At 36.4% G+C, this 16157-nt stretch overlaps 2 protein-coding genes across 2 annotated transcripts; both read right to left on the bottom strand.

Annotated features, from left to right (window-relative positions):
- Positions 1 to 3320: 3320 nt before the first annotated feature.
- LOC145906444 (uncharacterized) lies at positions 3321 to 3650 on the bottom strand. The gene has a single exon (XM_082993857.1). The coding sequence runs from the start codon at positions 3648 to 3650 to the stop codon at positions 3321 to 3323; it is 330 nt and encodes a 109-aa protein (XP_082849983.1).
- A 2113-nt stretch (positions 3651 to 5763) lies between these two features.
- On the bottom strand, positions 5764 to 15484 carry LOC145906590 (uncharacterized). Its single transcript, XM_082994034.1, has 16 exons — positions 15315 to 15484; positions 13179 to 13249; positions 11775 to 11998; positions 11260 to 11421; positions 10862 to 11023; positions 10465 to 10626; positions 10060 to 10221; positions 9049 to 9192; positions 8675 to 8836; positions 8270 to 8383; positions 7960 to 8057; positions 7714 to 7896; positions 6908 to 7148; positions 6749 to 6809; positions 6581 to 6685; positions 5764 to 6509 (listed from the first exon to the last, which is right to left on the bottom strand). The coding sequence occupies exons 1-16, from the start codon at positions 15422 to 15424 to the stop codon at positions 6478 to 6480; spliced, it is 2193 nt and encodes a 730-aa protein (XP_082850160.1). The 5' UTR covers positions 15425 to 15484; the 3' UTR covers positions 5764 to 6477.
- Between the last annotated feature and the right edge of the window lie 673 nt (positions 15485 to 16157).

Raw genomic sequence — 16157 nt, 5'->3', positions numbered from 1 at the left:
GACGCTGCATTAACGGCTAACCACAAGCCTGCTCCAGCACAACTGTTTTTCAATTAAATTAAGTCTTGTCCACAAAACTTCAAAATACTAGCAGACGAATAACAATCTACCATGCAGTCTGGCCGTCCTCCTTTTTAGAGTCTCGCGTCAGCCCCGTTTCCATCTTTTATAGCACCAGTCATTGGCCCAATGGTGTCATGTGAGAAGCAGGGAGCTAGCGCTGCTATATAAAATCAATGTGCTTTCGAGACAATTATGTGAATAAAAATATAAATTCACACGAAACATTTAACTAAGCTGATGAAAGGTGAACGAACAAAAGGTGAAGAAAGAATAAGAGGTAAGTTTTTGCAGTGTAGGAATTGTGTAGTGCAAAGGACAAGAACGTGGCGCAAAAGAATAAGTAACACAATGAAAGCGTGGAACTTGAAATGAAAACGTCAAGTGATCGAAGTTTTTTTGCGCTACACAATCATGAAATTCCCACACTGCACGGCCAAACCAAAAATAAAAAATGACAATGAAAGAAGCGAAGTCAACAAACAAAAGCAAGTTTGGAAAATATACATGAAAATGATGAACTTTTCAAAACCCATACATAAAAAAACACAGCAAATGCATAGAAAATACCAAACAAAGAAAAATAGTGAAAAGGATTTTGCGCCAAAAACTATATGTATATTATCCACAAACTGTGCCATAGTTTTTACAACAGAGTTGTCATTTAATTTATTGGCTAAAACTTACATAGATAGTCTCACATCCAATAAAGTTTGCTTAATCCTAAACTGTCAAATCGACACCTTGAAGTAGAAATAGAACTAATCATATTTACTGCAGGAAGGTCCAGCATCTGAAAACAAAGTAATATTACAATATTTGCTTCAAGTAAGTTTTGTCCCACAATAAATCAGTACAGAAGTCAACTTATATCAACAAAAGCAACCATTATTTAGCATACAAACCTGTTTGTGAAGTTGTCGTCGGATGTTGAGTGTTTGTTTTGTTAACTGATCCACCTGCTATATTGATGTGTGGTTCATTCAATCTACAGCCAGCAAATGAAGTACCTGAAAAAATCAATTATTTGTAAGAGGCCCATAACCTGGTTGGTACAAACCTAGTCATACTTGCCTGATGTAAGGACTTTGTGAAAGTATCTGATTGCTCCTTCATGTCCTCCTGCAAACCAATATAAAATGTATGCAGTTGTAAATAACTCTAATTGACTCAGAGATATTTAACAGGGCCTCGATAGCTTGAGCGCGAATTGAGCCTCTTCGATTGTTAAACCTGCTTCTACCCCTTTCTATAAAGCACCCAGAACTAGGATATCTTCCCGAATAATTGTATTCATTTATGTTATCTGCTTCATTACGAGGGTACATTACAACTTTCAATACAACGTTGATAGAATGTCAGCGTATAGAATGGCGAAGACTAGACTGAATTTACGGGTAAAAACTGGACTCTTTAACGCTCTCCATTATGAGAGCTGATATCACGTAATGTCACAAAGCGCTCGAAGTAATACAATACAAGAACATAAAATACAGTACACATTGAGATTATATGTGTGAACGGATATAGATGATTCACGCGTGCTGCATTGGGAGTCACTGGTTCACACGTTCTGGTGCTCACTAGCGGAAGGAGTTGATCCTTTTTGTATTACCTTTTTTATTATTAATACAAGAGAACGCAGAAGTAATACCACGCTTTCGCATAGCATCAAGGCAGGATCTCCCCACTGCGCCTGAGGGCGGAAAGCTGTTGTACAGTTGCGCTTAATACCAATAACATTGGTAACAGTCGCCCACAGATGCAATGTAAATTGCGAACCTCTATCGGAGGTAACTTGAGATGGAACGCCAAATCGGGCTATCGAATGGTGAATAAGAGCACGTGCGCAAGTTTCTGTGGTAGCATCGGGCATAGGTATAACCTCAGGCCACCTAGTAAACCGATCAACGATTGTAAATAAGTATTTGTTACCTTGGCATTTGTGGAAGAGGCCCAACAATGTCAACGTTGATGTGTTGAAAACGGCTTGCATGCTTCAATGGTGCACGCGTGTGTCTGCCAACTTTTGCCTTCTGACAAGCATTGCACTGTTGAGCCCATGTGCGAACTCGCTTATTCATGCCATGCCAGACAAATTTACTTGATACCAGCTTCTGTGTGGTTCCAACAGAAGGATGCGCCAACCCGTGATTCACGTAAAATACACGACGTTGTCATGGTTGTGGAATGATTGGTCGAGGGGAACCGGTTGACATGTCACATAAGAGCGTTAAACCGGGTTCAAACTTTATGTCCTAAAGCTTTAACTTGGTAAGCGTTGTGCGGTATGCTTGTACTTCTTGGCTTTGTTGAGCAGCAGCAAGGGCGTTGTAATCAAGGTCAATATGTGATTGGTCTGCAGAGGCAATGTACGACCGGGACAATGCATCTGCGACAACATTTTGTTTTCCCTGAATGTGTCTAACATCCGTTGTAAATTCGGATATAGCAGTTAAATGGCGTTGCTGTCGAGCAGAAAAAGGTTCCGACTGCTTCTTCAGAGCGAATGTCAAAGGCTTGTGATCGGTGTACGCGGCGAACGTTCGACCTTCAAGAAAATATCGAAAGTGGTGAACAAAAAGATGCAACGCCAAAAGCTCACGATCAAAATTGCTGTACTTTATTTCTGCGGGTCGCAGATGTTTGCTAAAGAAAGCCAATGGCTTCCAAATTCCATTGATTTGCTGCTCCAATACCGCGCCAATAGCTTTGTCCGACGCATCGATGGTTAATGCCGTTGGAGCCCGTAGTTTTAATAGCACTCCCATTAGCGGCTATAAGCTTGAAGTCGTTGCATTGACGCAAGCGTTCCCTACTGGAAGCCGGATAAACGCTAACTTCTGCTCCAGTGTCGACCAAAAATTGTTGTTGTGAATTATTGTCCCATAGAAAAAACAAATTCATGTGAACGCCGGCCGTTGCTGCAGTTAACAACGGCCGGCCTTTAAGTTTTCCTGATAAGCACAGGGTTGCTGGCATTTAAGGGCACGGGCGCCAAAGCGTTGGTGACAAAAGCAGAAACCGTTCTTACTTGATTGCTGCGCAGGTCTTGCTGAAGGCATTTCACGCTTGCGGACTTTTGAAACGAAAAATGGCTCGCTGTTTCTTGCCTTCCAAAGTACGTCGGCGCCTTGGTTCGACCAACGTCTCTTTTGTCAACACGAGCCGAATTTCTTGTGGCAAGGTTCGAAGAAAAATGTAGTGAAACAAAAACATGGCTTATGACCGGCCATCAGGGACAACATTTTATCCATGAGCTACGATGGTGATCGGTCTCCAAGCTCTGTAATGTTAAGCAAGCGTGCAGATCTTTCATACTCCGTAAGTCCAAATGTTCTAAGCAAGCGTTCCTTAATTGCTGCGTATTTGTTCTGCTCAGGCGGACTTTCAAGTAGATCCAAAAGGCGGCTTGCCGTTAGCTGGTCCAATGCTGACACCACATAATAATACTGCGTTCTATCGCAAGATATTTTGCGCAGCGTAAATTGTGCTTCGGTTTGTTGAAACCACACTCGGGGTTGTTTAGTCCAGAACGTCGGTAGTTTCAAAGAAACAGAAGTTTGTAGTATTTCTTCTCGATCCTGCATTGTCCAGGAAATATCTTTTCTTGGCGGTCGGGGTCACCAAAATGTGGCGTGCTTGCTCTTTATTCGTAGTAAATCGAATGATGCGAACATGGCGTGACACATGACACGTGAGAGAATCGCAAGAAAAAGGCAACACGCACTAAAACTTACACAACCCGCGACGGTACATCTTTACAACATATTGTGTCGCCACAGTGCAATGCTGCACACAAAACATTACGCAATACAAGCACTGGTTTTTGTGACGTATGTTACACAGTCTAATGCCTCAGTTAAAGATAACAGAGGACATTTCCAACCTTACTCGTGTTTATTGTTTTTCGATTGTTTCAACTTTGACACCAAATTAATCAAAATCGTTCTTCTGGCACTTAAGTTTCTGAAGTTATTTATTCAAAACCGACGTTTCGTCTGCCATCCGGCGAGACTTACTCAGGGTTATGTCAGGAATAGACGTTTCGAGTGGTCCTCCTCCACCTCTAGGACTCGGACCTCGTCAAAGTTAACTCGGTGGCTGAGTGTGGCATCGTGTTTCGCCAGTGCTGTCCTCTGGCTATTCTTCGTTGCAACGTCGCGGCGATGCTCTTTTAACCGCGTCTGCAACGCTTGAAACCTGAGGAGTTCCTACCCTACAAAGCCTCCGCCAATGGTACGAGATGTGCGACTGGACCTCGGGCTACGCACTCGAAGTGGCCCCACTGCGTCTCTATGGCAACTCGGCCTCGTAGGCAACTTGCCTTCTTTATCTTAAGGTTACTGCTGGAGAAAAAGGACTCCTTTACACAAGTCGGTGTGTCTTTCAAGTAGTTTAACTCCAGGCTAAATACACACATTCACCAAGCTTTAAACCAGTATTAACTTGGTCATAAATGCGTTCATTGTCGATAATCAAGTGAAGAAATATAGCACACAGCGAAGCAGTTACGTCAGGACTTAAAGCAGAACTAAAGCAGAAGCAACAGCCTAGACCCTAACATAGCAACAGTCAAAAAACAATGCTTCTTCAGGCACTAGTGTTGCTGCTTGTTAGCCTGCGGTTAGCCCCCCTCGATTGTTGGTCCCTTTTTTTTCTTTTTGGAATTGTTTACGCAACTTGGATTTGCTTACCTGTTAGGTCGATTACGTCATTTAATTATATAGCTTAACTACCTAAATGGTCTAAATGAGTTGTTTATGCTTTCTGATTAACTGGAAGTAGTTATGTTTACCTTTACCATATTTATTTGTTGACAATTAAATACCCAGGTTTCTTTTAACTTTATTTATGTCGTCAGTTTGTTTGCCTAGGTTACCCATACGACTTGATTGCCTAAATGACATGGAATTTTTTTAACTGCCACCAGCACATCAAGTTTTTCCTACTGAATTGTCCGTTCGGGAATTGAAAAATTTTTCTGATCGTGCGACTTTATAGAATTCACAGCGACAACCGATAACTGAAGGTTCGTTTTTTATACTTTACAATTTTCGAAATGAATGCAAGTTGAGAAAGACATTTCTATTGTTTCATGCAACAATCTGACTCAAACTAAAGTTTGCAATTTACTTGCAGGGACTCACGTTTGCAAAAAGAAAACACACCGTATATCTGACTCCTATGACTATCAAAAACATTTGCCAAGGACTACCTTTGCGACCTTTTAATCAAAATAAAACGATAACGAAACATACCTTGGTTCACAACATATAACGTTAAATGCAGCAACTATGCTTGCTTCAATTGCATAACTTTTGCTTCTCCCCCGCGCTTAGCTTATTCCTCTTTTCGCCCCCCTTTGCTTATGGCCGTGACGATATTTATAACGTAGTCGAAATGAGAAAAAATATTAATATGGACAGGATTATTAAAAACGTCGATGTGATTATTAAGCCCAAAGCCGATTTTTCATATGTCAGAGATTTACCCATATGTCAGGGAGAAGCGAAGCGATTAACCCAAAATAACATATGTACGCGACGTAAATACACAAAGAATAACAAAAGTTTTGCTGCATACTTTATTGTCCACACAGGCAGTCAGTGACTCAGCACTTTTATCAAAGTCACTTCATCAAACACGTTTCGCCCTTAGGATTCAAATTTAATGCTTTTTGTGTGCTTTGTGACCATGTTTTTGATGCACAAAAGTTAAATTTTGAGTTAAGTGTTCAGTCTGATTTACTATGATCCGGAAGATGTGTCAGCCTCGGGTAAACACATTGTAAGTCAGCAATATTATGCGGGAGTAGGATTTATTCTTGGATGAAAAAAGTTCATGAAAAAAGTCCACAGTAACAATTCTTATGAGACCTTGAATCTTATGGGAAGGCTAGAGACGATTTTTCGAAGTTTTGCTGACATTTCGCGTTAACAATTACCCATAGGTACTAATAATACAAAATTCACACATTCCTCAAATCATTCAATCAATTCTTTGTACTGAAGCGATGAAAATGTTCCATAAATAAATAAAAAAATCATTCACCGAAATACTCGTCTACATTGCATAGGCGAGTAGCAGAAAATGAGGCCCGGTAAAGAGAAGTATTTACGGAAGTGCAAATCAAAATTTACGGAAGTGCAAATCAAAAAAATCCAAGTTTGGAAAGTGTTCAGTAAATTTTGGGACACACAAAACTGCATCAGAAAATAACAAGTGCAAATATAATAAACCAAGAAAACAATTAAAGTGCATTTGTTGCTTAAGACTCGTAAAGAAAAATTGTCTGACTATCGCAGGAAAAAGTGCTTAATATTTTGGCCGCATTCCTGCATAGATGATGTCACATTGCATAAAGACGATTTAAATCTTAAATTGTAAAATTTTCAGCAAGGATTGGATGTGAAACTAATAATCTTTGCTGCATGAAGGACCAGCATCTAAAAATATATTCAAATTTTAGCATTTTCTTCAGTTTATACCTGTGTGCAATCAGCAAACACATTACAACCTTGTGATGAAGTTGACATAGATTGTTGAGTGTTTGTTTTGTTTACTGACCCTCCTGCTATGTTGATGTGTGGTTCATTTAATGTACAGCCTGAAAATGCAGCACCTGGAAATTACAGGTAAATATAAGAGGTTTACAACTTCAAAACTAATAAGTGCTTAGTCATACTTGCTTGTTGCAATGGATCTTGTGACTCAGCAAACTTCAAATCAGATTGTTGTCTTGTCTCCTGTAAACCAACATATACATATTTAATCTAAAAAGCGAAATGCACAAAGTCATATAAAACTTAAATTTATGGGTGCAAGGGGCTATGTTTTAACTTACTTGTTTTTCTTGTGTGTCTTCTGTTTCAACTTTTATACCAAAATCTGTTGTGAATGGCTTGCCATGAAAGTCCAATTCAACATTAACCATTTCATAACCTCTGTATGGAGAAAACTTAAACAAAACCTCATGTTGTGTCCAATTGTTTGAAAATGTATTCTTCAATTTGATTGGATTTTTATTGAATGTTACTCTACCAGATTCACTTTTGAGTGCGAGTGTAGATTCATTTTGATCTGATCTGGTAAACAAGTAATGAAGAATATTATGTACTTTGTTTAGACATACAAAAAAAATGTATTGGCAAAGGAATTTATTGAAACGGATTAGGCACAATTAGTATTGTTATTAAGTGACTTGTTAGAGTGTTACATCATGGATGGCATTTCACTGTTTACCCTATTGAAAATTTATTTTGATACACCTTGGATTTGATTAATAATAACCAAACTATGAAGTTTAATGCTTGTGAATGGGAAAATATTTTTTAAAATTTATTTTAGCATTATCAAGAATCTCACGACAAAATATCATTGTTTTAGAATGTTACTGATATTTTCGCATTGATTAGCTTGCCGTTGTATGGTCAAATTGTTTTTTTTTGTAAAGATTTATGTACATATTTTCAAAAATTCAAAAGTTTGCTTTTAATGTTGGTCGAGTGATCAAAAAAGAGATTTTTTTGTATTGTTGTGATCTTTGATGGTAGGGATTTGACTACCGATAGACTAACTGAAAACCTATAACATCTCTACCAAACATTATTTTAAGCAATTGTTTATCACAATTGCGATGTGATTCATTACCCTAAAGTGAAACCAAGCAACTTATTGAGGTTATCATCAGTCTTTAAGTTGAACTGCAAGTTGTCACAAATAACAAGTCTCCAAAGTCTTTCAGCAGAGTCAGAGCTTTCCTTTGATGGAAATCCACCCAGGACCATTTTCTCCTTTGACCAACCAAAGAGTTTCTTCCGAATAACGCGAAACCTTCAAGTACAAAAACAAGACTCAGGCAATTTTTTTTACATTTCTTTAAAAAAATACACTTACCAGGTAAAATGAGTTACTTTAAATGTAATCTTTCCCTCTCCATTGTAGGATAAAGTTTGATAATATTCCCATGTTTTACCATCTTGACTTGTCTCAACCTTAACATTTTATTAAACAGTTTCATTACAACATCATTTAAAATAAAAGTGTATCTAGTGTTTCTACATAAGAATTATAAATTACCTTCATTACTCCATGATACATTTTAAAACTTGTACTTCTATGTTGACTGAATTAATTCAAGATGATTTATTTTTTTATTTTAAAATATGAAACATGTAACGGCAACAAGATGAATGTTTAAACTTACCACAACAAGTTGATGAAGATCTTCACACACAAAACATGTTGGTAAAGTGATGGTGACATCTTTGGTGAACTTTAACCCGCTTGGTCCACAATACAACAATGGAGTAATTTCCTTCTGTGGAATGAAAACCCAATAATAAAAATTTAAATATAATTGTTGAATAATGAAACATTTTACTTCCTAACAGCCAAGAAATTACATCTTGCATTTGTAAAGACAACAAACATAAAATTTTGCCAATGTATGTACATGGTTGTAAAAATTGTGTATTGTTGATGCATCAATATTTTTTGTCATTTGTTTAAACAGATTAAGTGTTTGGACCAGAACATATACTTTTTTTAGAAATTGATAAGTTAATCGCAGGGGTCAGCTAAGTCTAAGTGCAATGGCTAAGCCACTTACATTTGACTTAGTATTTCCATAGTAACTTCTCAACCAAATTTTTGCATTTGTATCCAGTGCATTAGGAGGAATATCAACAACACAACCCATCACTTCAAGTTTGCCACCTTCCACACCAACAACTGATGATGTTGACTGGATTACTTCATACTCTTTATGCTTCTGTAAATATAGAAAATATAATTATTAGTCATGCATCAGTCATTACAATGTTATTAGTAGTATATATAATAAGTTTCTTTATAGTTGTAAATTAAACATCATATAAAACCTTGTAACAGACCAAAGCAATTTTAGGATGAAAAGAAATGTTAATTGTAATGAAAAATTTAGTATTTTGTTTTCAACAAAAACATGCTTTTTATTTCAATCACTTTAGAATTGATGAGATCCTTCCCTGCCTGTGTAAAGTTGTTACATGTTATGACAAACAACATCTCAATATTGTGCATACATCCAGCCAATGTCTCAGCACTTTCATCCGTCAAACTGTTGACTTGCAGATTCACATATTTCATCTAAACAACAGATATTACATAACAAATATTGCCAAAGAATTTTAGAGAATGTTGAACAAAATTACAACTATTTCATGATAAACAACTAATTTTAGTTGTTGACCATATCTTTTTGTTATTCACAATGTGAACAACAGAAAATGGACAATATCAGATAGTTGCATAGTTACAGTGGTTAATGTAAACAAATTACTACAAACAAACATAAGTGATAAAACTGAATTTAAAAATGAAAAATTGGGTTCCAACCAAAACTGGAGATGCAGGCCAAGCAATCACTGTATACTTTCATAATCACCCTAAAAAAAGCAGTAGCTTTTTACTACAGGATAAACTTGGCTTTTTATCAAAAAGTTCCATATAGTAAACACAATAAAATGATATTAAAAATGCTGAAAAACAACAACAGCAAAGAATGGACTATTCATAAAAAAAAACTTAGACCTCTTTCAATGCTACGGTGTCAAGGCACACAACCTTCCAGATAAAAAGTAAGGCAGATCCTGTAGTAAAAAGCCACTGTTTTTTTTAATGTAAGTGATAAAACAATCTGTAATAGTGAAAAGTTAATTTTACAGGTGTTTCTAATATTTTTTATTCTGTAAAGAGAATTTCATGTCACAAAACAGAATATGAACAATGGAAAAAAGACCAAACGAAGCACAAGTGAAGGACTAACTGTGTCCTACAAGTTTGAATAACATGCAGTCAAGCAAAAAAGTATAATGACCACACATCCCGAGTACCAAAATAGACCCAATTTTACAAAATTTAACAACTAATTTTCACATTTTTTTTATTGTGTTTATATAAAATTTCTCAACAACCAATAGTCATGTTTCACTTGGCTTCCGATTTGTATCTTACAGGTTTTTGTAAATCTTTAATCTTCTCCGAAAGAATTTCCACACCCTCATATCCTATGCCACAATCCCACAGAACAAGTTCTTCAGTGTTGTGAATGCAACGAGCCAATGCAGCTGCTCCACTATCTCCTATCTTGTTTGAGGACAGATCGAGCATCCTCATCTAAATGAAACAATAAACATCCAATTAGAATATTAGTAGAAATACAAACAAGGAAGGGATGCATGGTTTTTAACGAACACGCATGTCAAGAAAGAAAGCATAATGACCACACATCCTGAGTAGCAAAATAAACCCAATTTAACAAAATTCAAATACTAATTTCCACATTTTTTTATTGTGTTTATATAAAATTTCTCAACAACCGATAGTCATGTTTCACTTGGCTTCTAATGTGTATCTTACAGGTTTTTGCAAATCTTTAATCTTCTCTGAGAGAATTTCCACACCCTCATCTCCAATGTCACAATAACACAGAGCAAGTTCTTCAATGTTGTGAATGCAACGAGCCAATGTAGCTGCTCCACTAACTCCTATCTTGTTCTTGGAGAGATCGAGTTTCCTCATCTGAATGAAACAAGGAACTTGAAATTAGATTATTAGTAAGAATACAAACAAGGAAGGGGTTCATGGTTTTCAACGAACACGCATGTCAAGTATAATGACCACACATCCTGAGTAAAGAAATATATCCAATTTCACAAAATTTAACAACTAATCTTCACATTTTTTTATTGTGATGATATAAAATTTCTCAACAACTGATAGTCATGTTTCACTTGGCATCTGATTTATATCTTACAGGTTTTTCCCGATCTTTAATCTTCTCTGAGAGTATTTTCACACCATGATCTCCTATGTCACAACTATGCAGATCAAGTTCTTCAATGTTGTGAATGCAACGAGCCAATGCAGCTGCTCCACTAACTCCTATCTTGTAGTAGGTGAGATCGAGTTTCCCCATCTGAATGAAACAAGGAACTTGAAATTAGATTATTAGTAAGAATACAAACAAGGAAGGGGTTCATGGTTTCAACGAACATGCATGTCAAACAAGAAAGTATAATGGTAAGACAACCTGAGTACAGAAATAAACTCTTTTTTTTCAAATATATTTACTTATTGTTTCATTTTGCGGTGATATGAAATTACACAACAACCAATTGTCAAGCTTTACTTGAATTCTGATTTGTATCTTACAGGTTTTTGCAAATCTTTGATCTTCTCTGAGAGAATTTCCACACCCTGGTCTCTTATGTTACAACTACTCAGAACAAGTTCTTCAATGTTGTGAATGCAACGAGCCAATGCAGCTGCTCCACTATCTCCAATCTTGTTCATGGAGAGATTGAGTTTCCTCATCTGAATGAAACAATGAACTTCAAATTAGAATATTAGTAAAAATACAAACAAGGAAGGGGTTCATAGTTTTCAACGAACATGCATGTCAAGCAAGAAAGTGTAATGACCACACATACTGAGTAATAAAGTAAACTCAATTTTTTTAATTTTTTTTCACTTATTTTAACAATCAACTTGAAATAGGATATTTGTGAGAATACAAACACGGAAGGAGTACATGGTTTTCAAAAAATTAAATATAATGACAGCACATCCTTGGCACTAAACTGTGAGCGCTTTACAAAAAGTTGAAACATTATGTATATATTTGCTTATCATGTTGTTAAGAAGTTTCATAAACTATAAAATAATACCGATTTGCTTCTTCTTTCAATAACAAAGGAGAGGGCTTCAGTCTCTTCCTGAGTAACTTCACACAAACTTAGATCCAGGCCTTTAGGTAGTGAGGAAGCTACTAAAGAAATTATCTTCTCATCATTTGTTTTGTAGGCGGTCATGCAACGTTGGAGTATTGCCCTTTGGTCAGGTCTCCTCCGATAGGAGGCAGAGATCATTGGATTTAATCTTTTTGTTGAAACTGCAAATTTACACTGATATAATTCATTTTGATACATAATATCAACCAATGACATAACATTATCGTAAAACACTACTATAAGTTTGTTATTAAAAATTATTTATCGTGTTTTATCGAATGGTGGGATAAAATATATGTTGTATTTAATTTCACTTAAAACAGAAAACTGTTGACCTTTGCGAGTGTTTATGTCATCACCATAGGCGTCGATTTTGTAATGTTTTTTAAAATATTAAGGGTGACTTTCCAAATTATAGAAACACGCAAAAAACATTCATCAATCGTATCGCCCTGCATAGGCGCCTAGTCCGGGGGGGCAGGGGACGCCCCCCCTGGTTTTTCAAAAAAAAACGAGTGGCCTTTACGCGCGTCTGTCCGCACCATGTAACTCGTCGCATTCGTAAGGTTCTAAGAAAAAAAAGACCTAAAAAATGTGTTTCTTACACGACGTACAGAAAATATGTTGACCTAGTTTCGCTTGCGTAACTGACATCGGTTGTTGCAACGTCAGTCTCGCAGTATGATATGCCAACTGGTACTTATTAGTCGTGTCGTAGACCGATCTCGTGCGTTCATCGTTAACGTCATCCTTTTGGTTAATACGCCTCATGCATTGAAATTCAAACACAGGTTTTCGATACTTGATGACGTCATGGTAACAAATTATGACGTCATAATATAGCCGCCCCCCCTGGAAAAATAAAAACTAGGCGCCTATGTCGCCCTGAACATATGTAAACGACGCAAATTCCCTTTCGTGTCACTTTGTTTTAACACGGAATCATGTTGTTGTAGCACTAAATTTTAATCACTTTAATTATTGACCCCCTTACTGAAAGCAGCACATTTTTATTTTACTCGGCCTATTGCAGATTTAGTAATTATGAGGTAACAAACAAATCTATTACGCAACAATGCTGATTTTTACCATTGTGCTACAACAACTGCTGCGCTGCGTAATAATCCACGAGACACTTGTGTTTGTCATGATTGTGACGGTGATAATACAAGTCGTTTGAAACTAGCTTTATGCATAGTATAATGTATGTGGTTCTTCTGAGAATAATTTTTAATTTAAACGAAATCCAGGGGTGACAATACATACGTTGTCACCCCTGTTTATTTGTGAGGGGTGCCATGTCACCCCAGTCACCCCTAAATCAACGCCTATGGTCATCACCTCCTGATATCGATGAATATCCAGAGGAAAGTCCAGAGGAATGTCCAGAGGAATATCCAGAGTCTTGTGTCCTTTTTGGTGATATTGTTTAATATAAAGATTTAATTACACCTTTTTTGTTGAACATGACTTAGCTACTACACTATCTCTTACCAAGGAGAAACCTACATACAGGCTACTGCATATTTATGCAATAATAGTTGTCAGATTTAGTGTAAAAGTTTGTGATGTTAAACCACTAGAATTAACTTTTACACCTTAGATAACCTTTAAAATGTTATCAGTACTAAAAAATAAGTTCTGCAAGCACAGACTGTGGTGTTGTGTAAATTTCCAATACTACTTTCTGATGACGCTGGCTCAACTATGAACATACAAACACAAGCTTGTCTTAGCCTCCAATGTAAATTTGTTATGCACACCTGATATTCCCTATCTGACCATGGCCTGCATTGGTAAGTGCTGTGCTTGGCATTCTATTCTGTACACTGCCCACCATACACAACTGGCTTGAAAAGTTGCCTTTGTCTCCATTTCTGTCTGTGATTCCATCTGCTCATCACCACATATACCTTCATCAAACCTTTTTAGTTGGTAATTTTTATATATTAAACTATCTATATATGGTATTAAAAGAAAAAAAATTATTTTCACACAGAAAATTTAGGAATATCACAGAAGTGGTTGTGAATAAGTGAAAATTATTTGATAAATATGATGAGTTTTTTGTATATACCTGAAAATTTATACAAATTAGGTAAAAAATGCAATTGGAATTTGTAGAAAAATGAGTGGTCAAAAGTATTCTAGCTACTGTGGTTTTATGCAAGGCATATCTCTCATCTATTCAATGAAACCAAAGTTAGTTTACAGTAGAAATCAATAAAAATCTTTTATAGAGAACATGAAATTTCTATGTCCCAGACATTTCCCTCCAAGGAGTTTTGGTAAAGTTTCTTCTACTGTATTTGATCCTGTCTGTGAGTCCTAACGTGTCAGATGAAATTTAAAACATGCTTCAAGGAACAACTGTGTATTTTGTTTTGGAACTCAAGGTCACCATGATGGTTTTTATGAAGAAATTAATAACATGTTCACTACAAACCAATGCTAATATTCAAAAAATATGACCTATGAAATTGAAGCCAGTGTATTTGGGTGACCAATAAGGCATATTTACTTTCACCAAATTATTCAAAAGTCATTCAACACAGACTAAATGCAGGTGAAGACAGTTCAGTCAGTGAAGTATTGATATGGTATGGGACCATGGGCCAAACTTCTCCGAGTGTTTGTTCATTTGTATTTTGCTCTGACTTATCATGAAAAGTTTGAAGCAACACAAATTTGGCGGATTTTATGCTACTTTGAATAGATCTTTGGAACAATTTCAAAGAAACATTTCAGGGTAAAATACAACTGCTTGATGCCAGCACAGATTGTTAAATTTTCATTAGGACATAATAAATCGGCTCTATCTAAATGCACAATAGCTGGTACACCAAGATTTGGATGAGCAGCTTCTCCTAATTTTGCATTATTAAAATATTCACATGACAATAAGTTCTGTGCATGTTTCAGTTACACTGTAGCCTGTAATGCACCTGCTTGGTCTTTCAATGATCTTATAAATACCAAGCTAAAATATTCTACATCATCACCACGACAGCAACTCGATGAGTTGAGCAATATGTTCAATGCATGTGTGTGTAAGCAAATCCTGTTTCCTATGTGAACTGTTCAGTGTTAGTTCAAGATATTGCGTAAATTATTTTCTATGCTCTGGGCTACCTGTGTTGTAGTCTGGTGTTTGGTCATTCTATTCTGATTCTATACTTAGACTCAATGCGATTCGATGCTAACTCTGTAACATATGCTGTTTGGATTCACATGGCCTAAAAGAATAAACATATTTTGATTGGAAGGAACTACTGAGAATATTATATTACTAAAGAAAGTAACAGGAAGACCGGTATGTTGACCTGAGGGATAGTTGCCTTGAAACAGACATTATATATACTCAAAATTAAGTTTCACTAAGCTTGCCTATTGCAGCATACGTTGCAGTCTCATGGCATTACACTGTTGGTCTGGTTAGCTTCCAGGCACAAAAGTCATGTTGTGGCAATTACATACCTTTTATGAGAAGGATGTTTTTTCTGCTTTAGTGGAAGTTGCTCATTTGTCGAAGATCCTGTCTTTGATTTCATTTGTGAACTTTCAGATTTGGATTTTTTTGGATCCATGTTGGTTTAAATATACAAATCAAATCAATTGCCAGATTAACCTTTACAAAATCTGCATTGGAAAACTGCATATACATTAAAATGAAAATATTTTATCAGTGCAAAAGAAAGACAAAATATGTGTATATATATATTGGTAAAGCCCCTTTTGTGCATTTTGAACTTCACAATCGTTTTGTGTCAATGTTCGTCAATAATTAGTTGGGGGTTGATGCGAGGTAATTCACATTATAAATGTGTGTTAAATAACAATAATGTTACCTAACCAGCTAACGCCACGACATACATAATTTAGTGTTTTCAAATTCTGTTGAACCGCTCCGGTGATGTCATTTCCTTTCTATCTTTTGCTTTGCAAGTGCTATGCCTGGCATTTTCTTGCATTGAAAATGCCTTCCATGTCAAATGCAATGTAAAAATATAAAAGTTATCCTTTCTGTCTGTTGTGAATGAAGTCATACTTTACGACTGGCAATTAGCACCGAAGAAAGAGAAGTGCCACCTAATGTGCTAATCAGCAACCATACATAGCTAGGGTTCCTTCCCGGGAATGTCTCGACGGGATATTCCCGGGATTTCTCGACAATATTCCGTTCCCGAATCCCGGGAATTTTGATTTCACTTCCCGGGAATATGGCAACAAAGCAAAATAGATTAAGAAGTGAATAAATTTTCCTTTTTTTGCTTTTTTGGATCCTATGAATCAAAATGATGACCCTGTTTTGTGTTTTTC

The sequence above is a fragment of the Ascidia mentula genome, chromosome 6 (genome assembly GCF_947561715.1).
Source record: "Ascidia mentula chromosome 6, kaAscMent1.1, whole genome shotgun sequence".
Taxonomy (NCBI): Eukaryota; Metazoa; Chordata; class Ascidiacea; order Phlebobranchia; family Ascidiidae; genus Ascidia; species Ascidia mentula.
The sequence above is the reverse complement of the archived record's forward strand: the minus strand, read 5'-3'. Positions and strand labels throughout refer to the sequence as shown.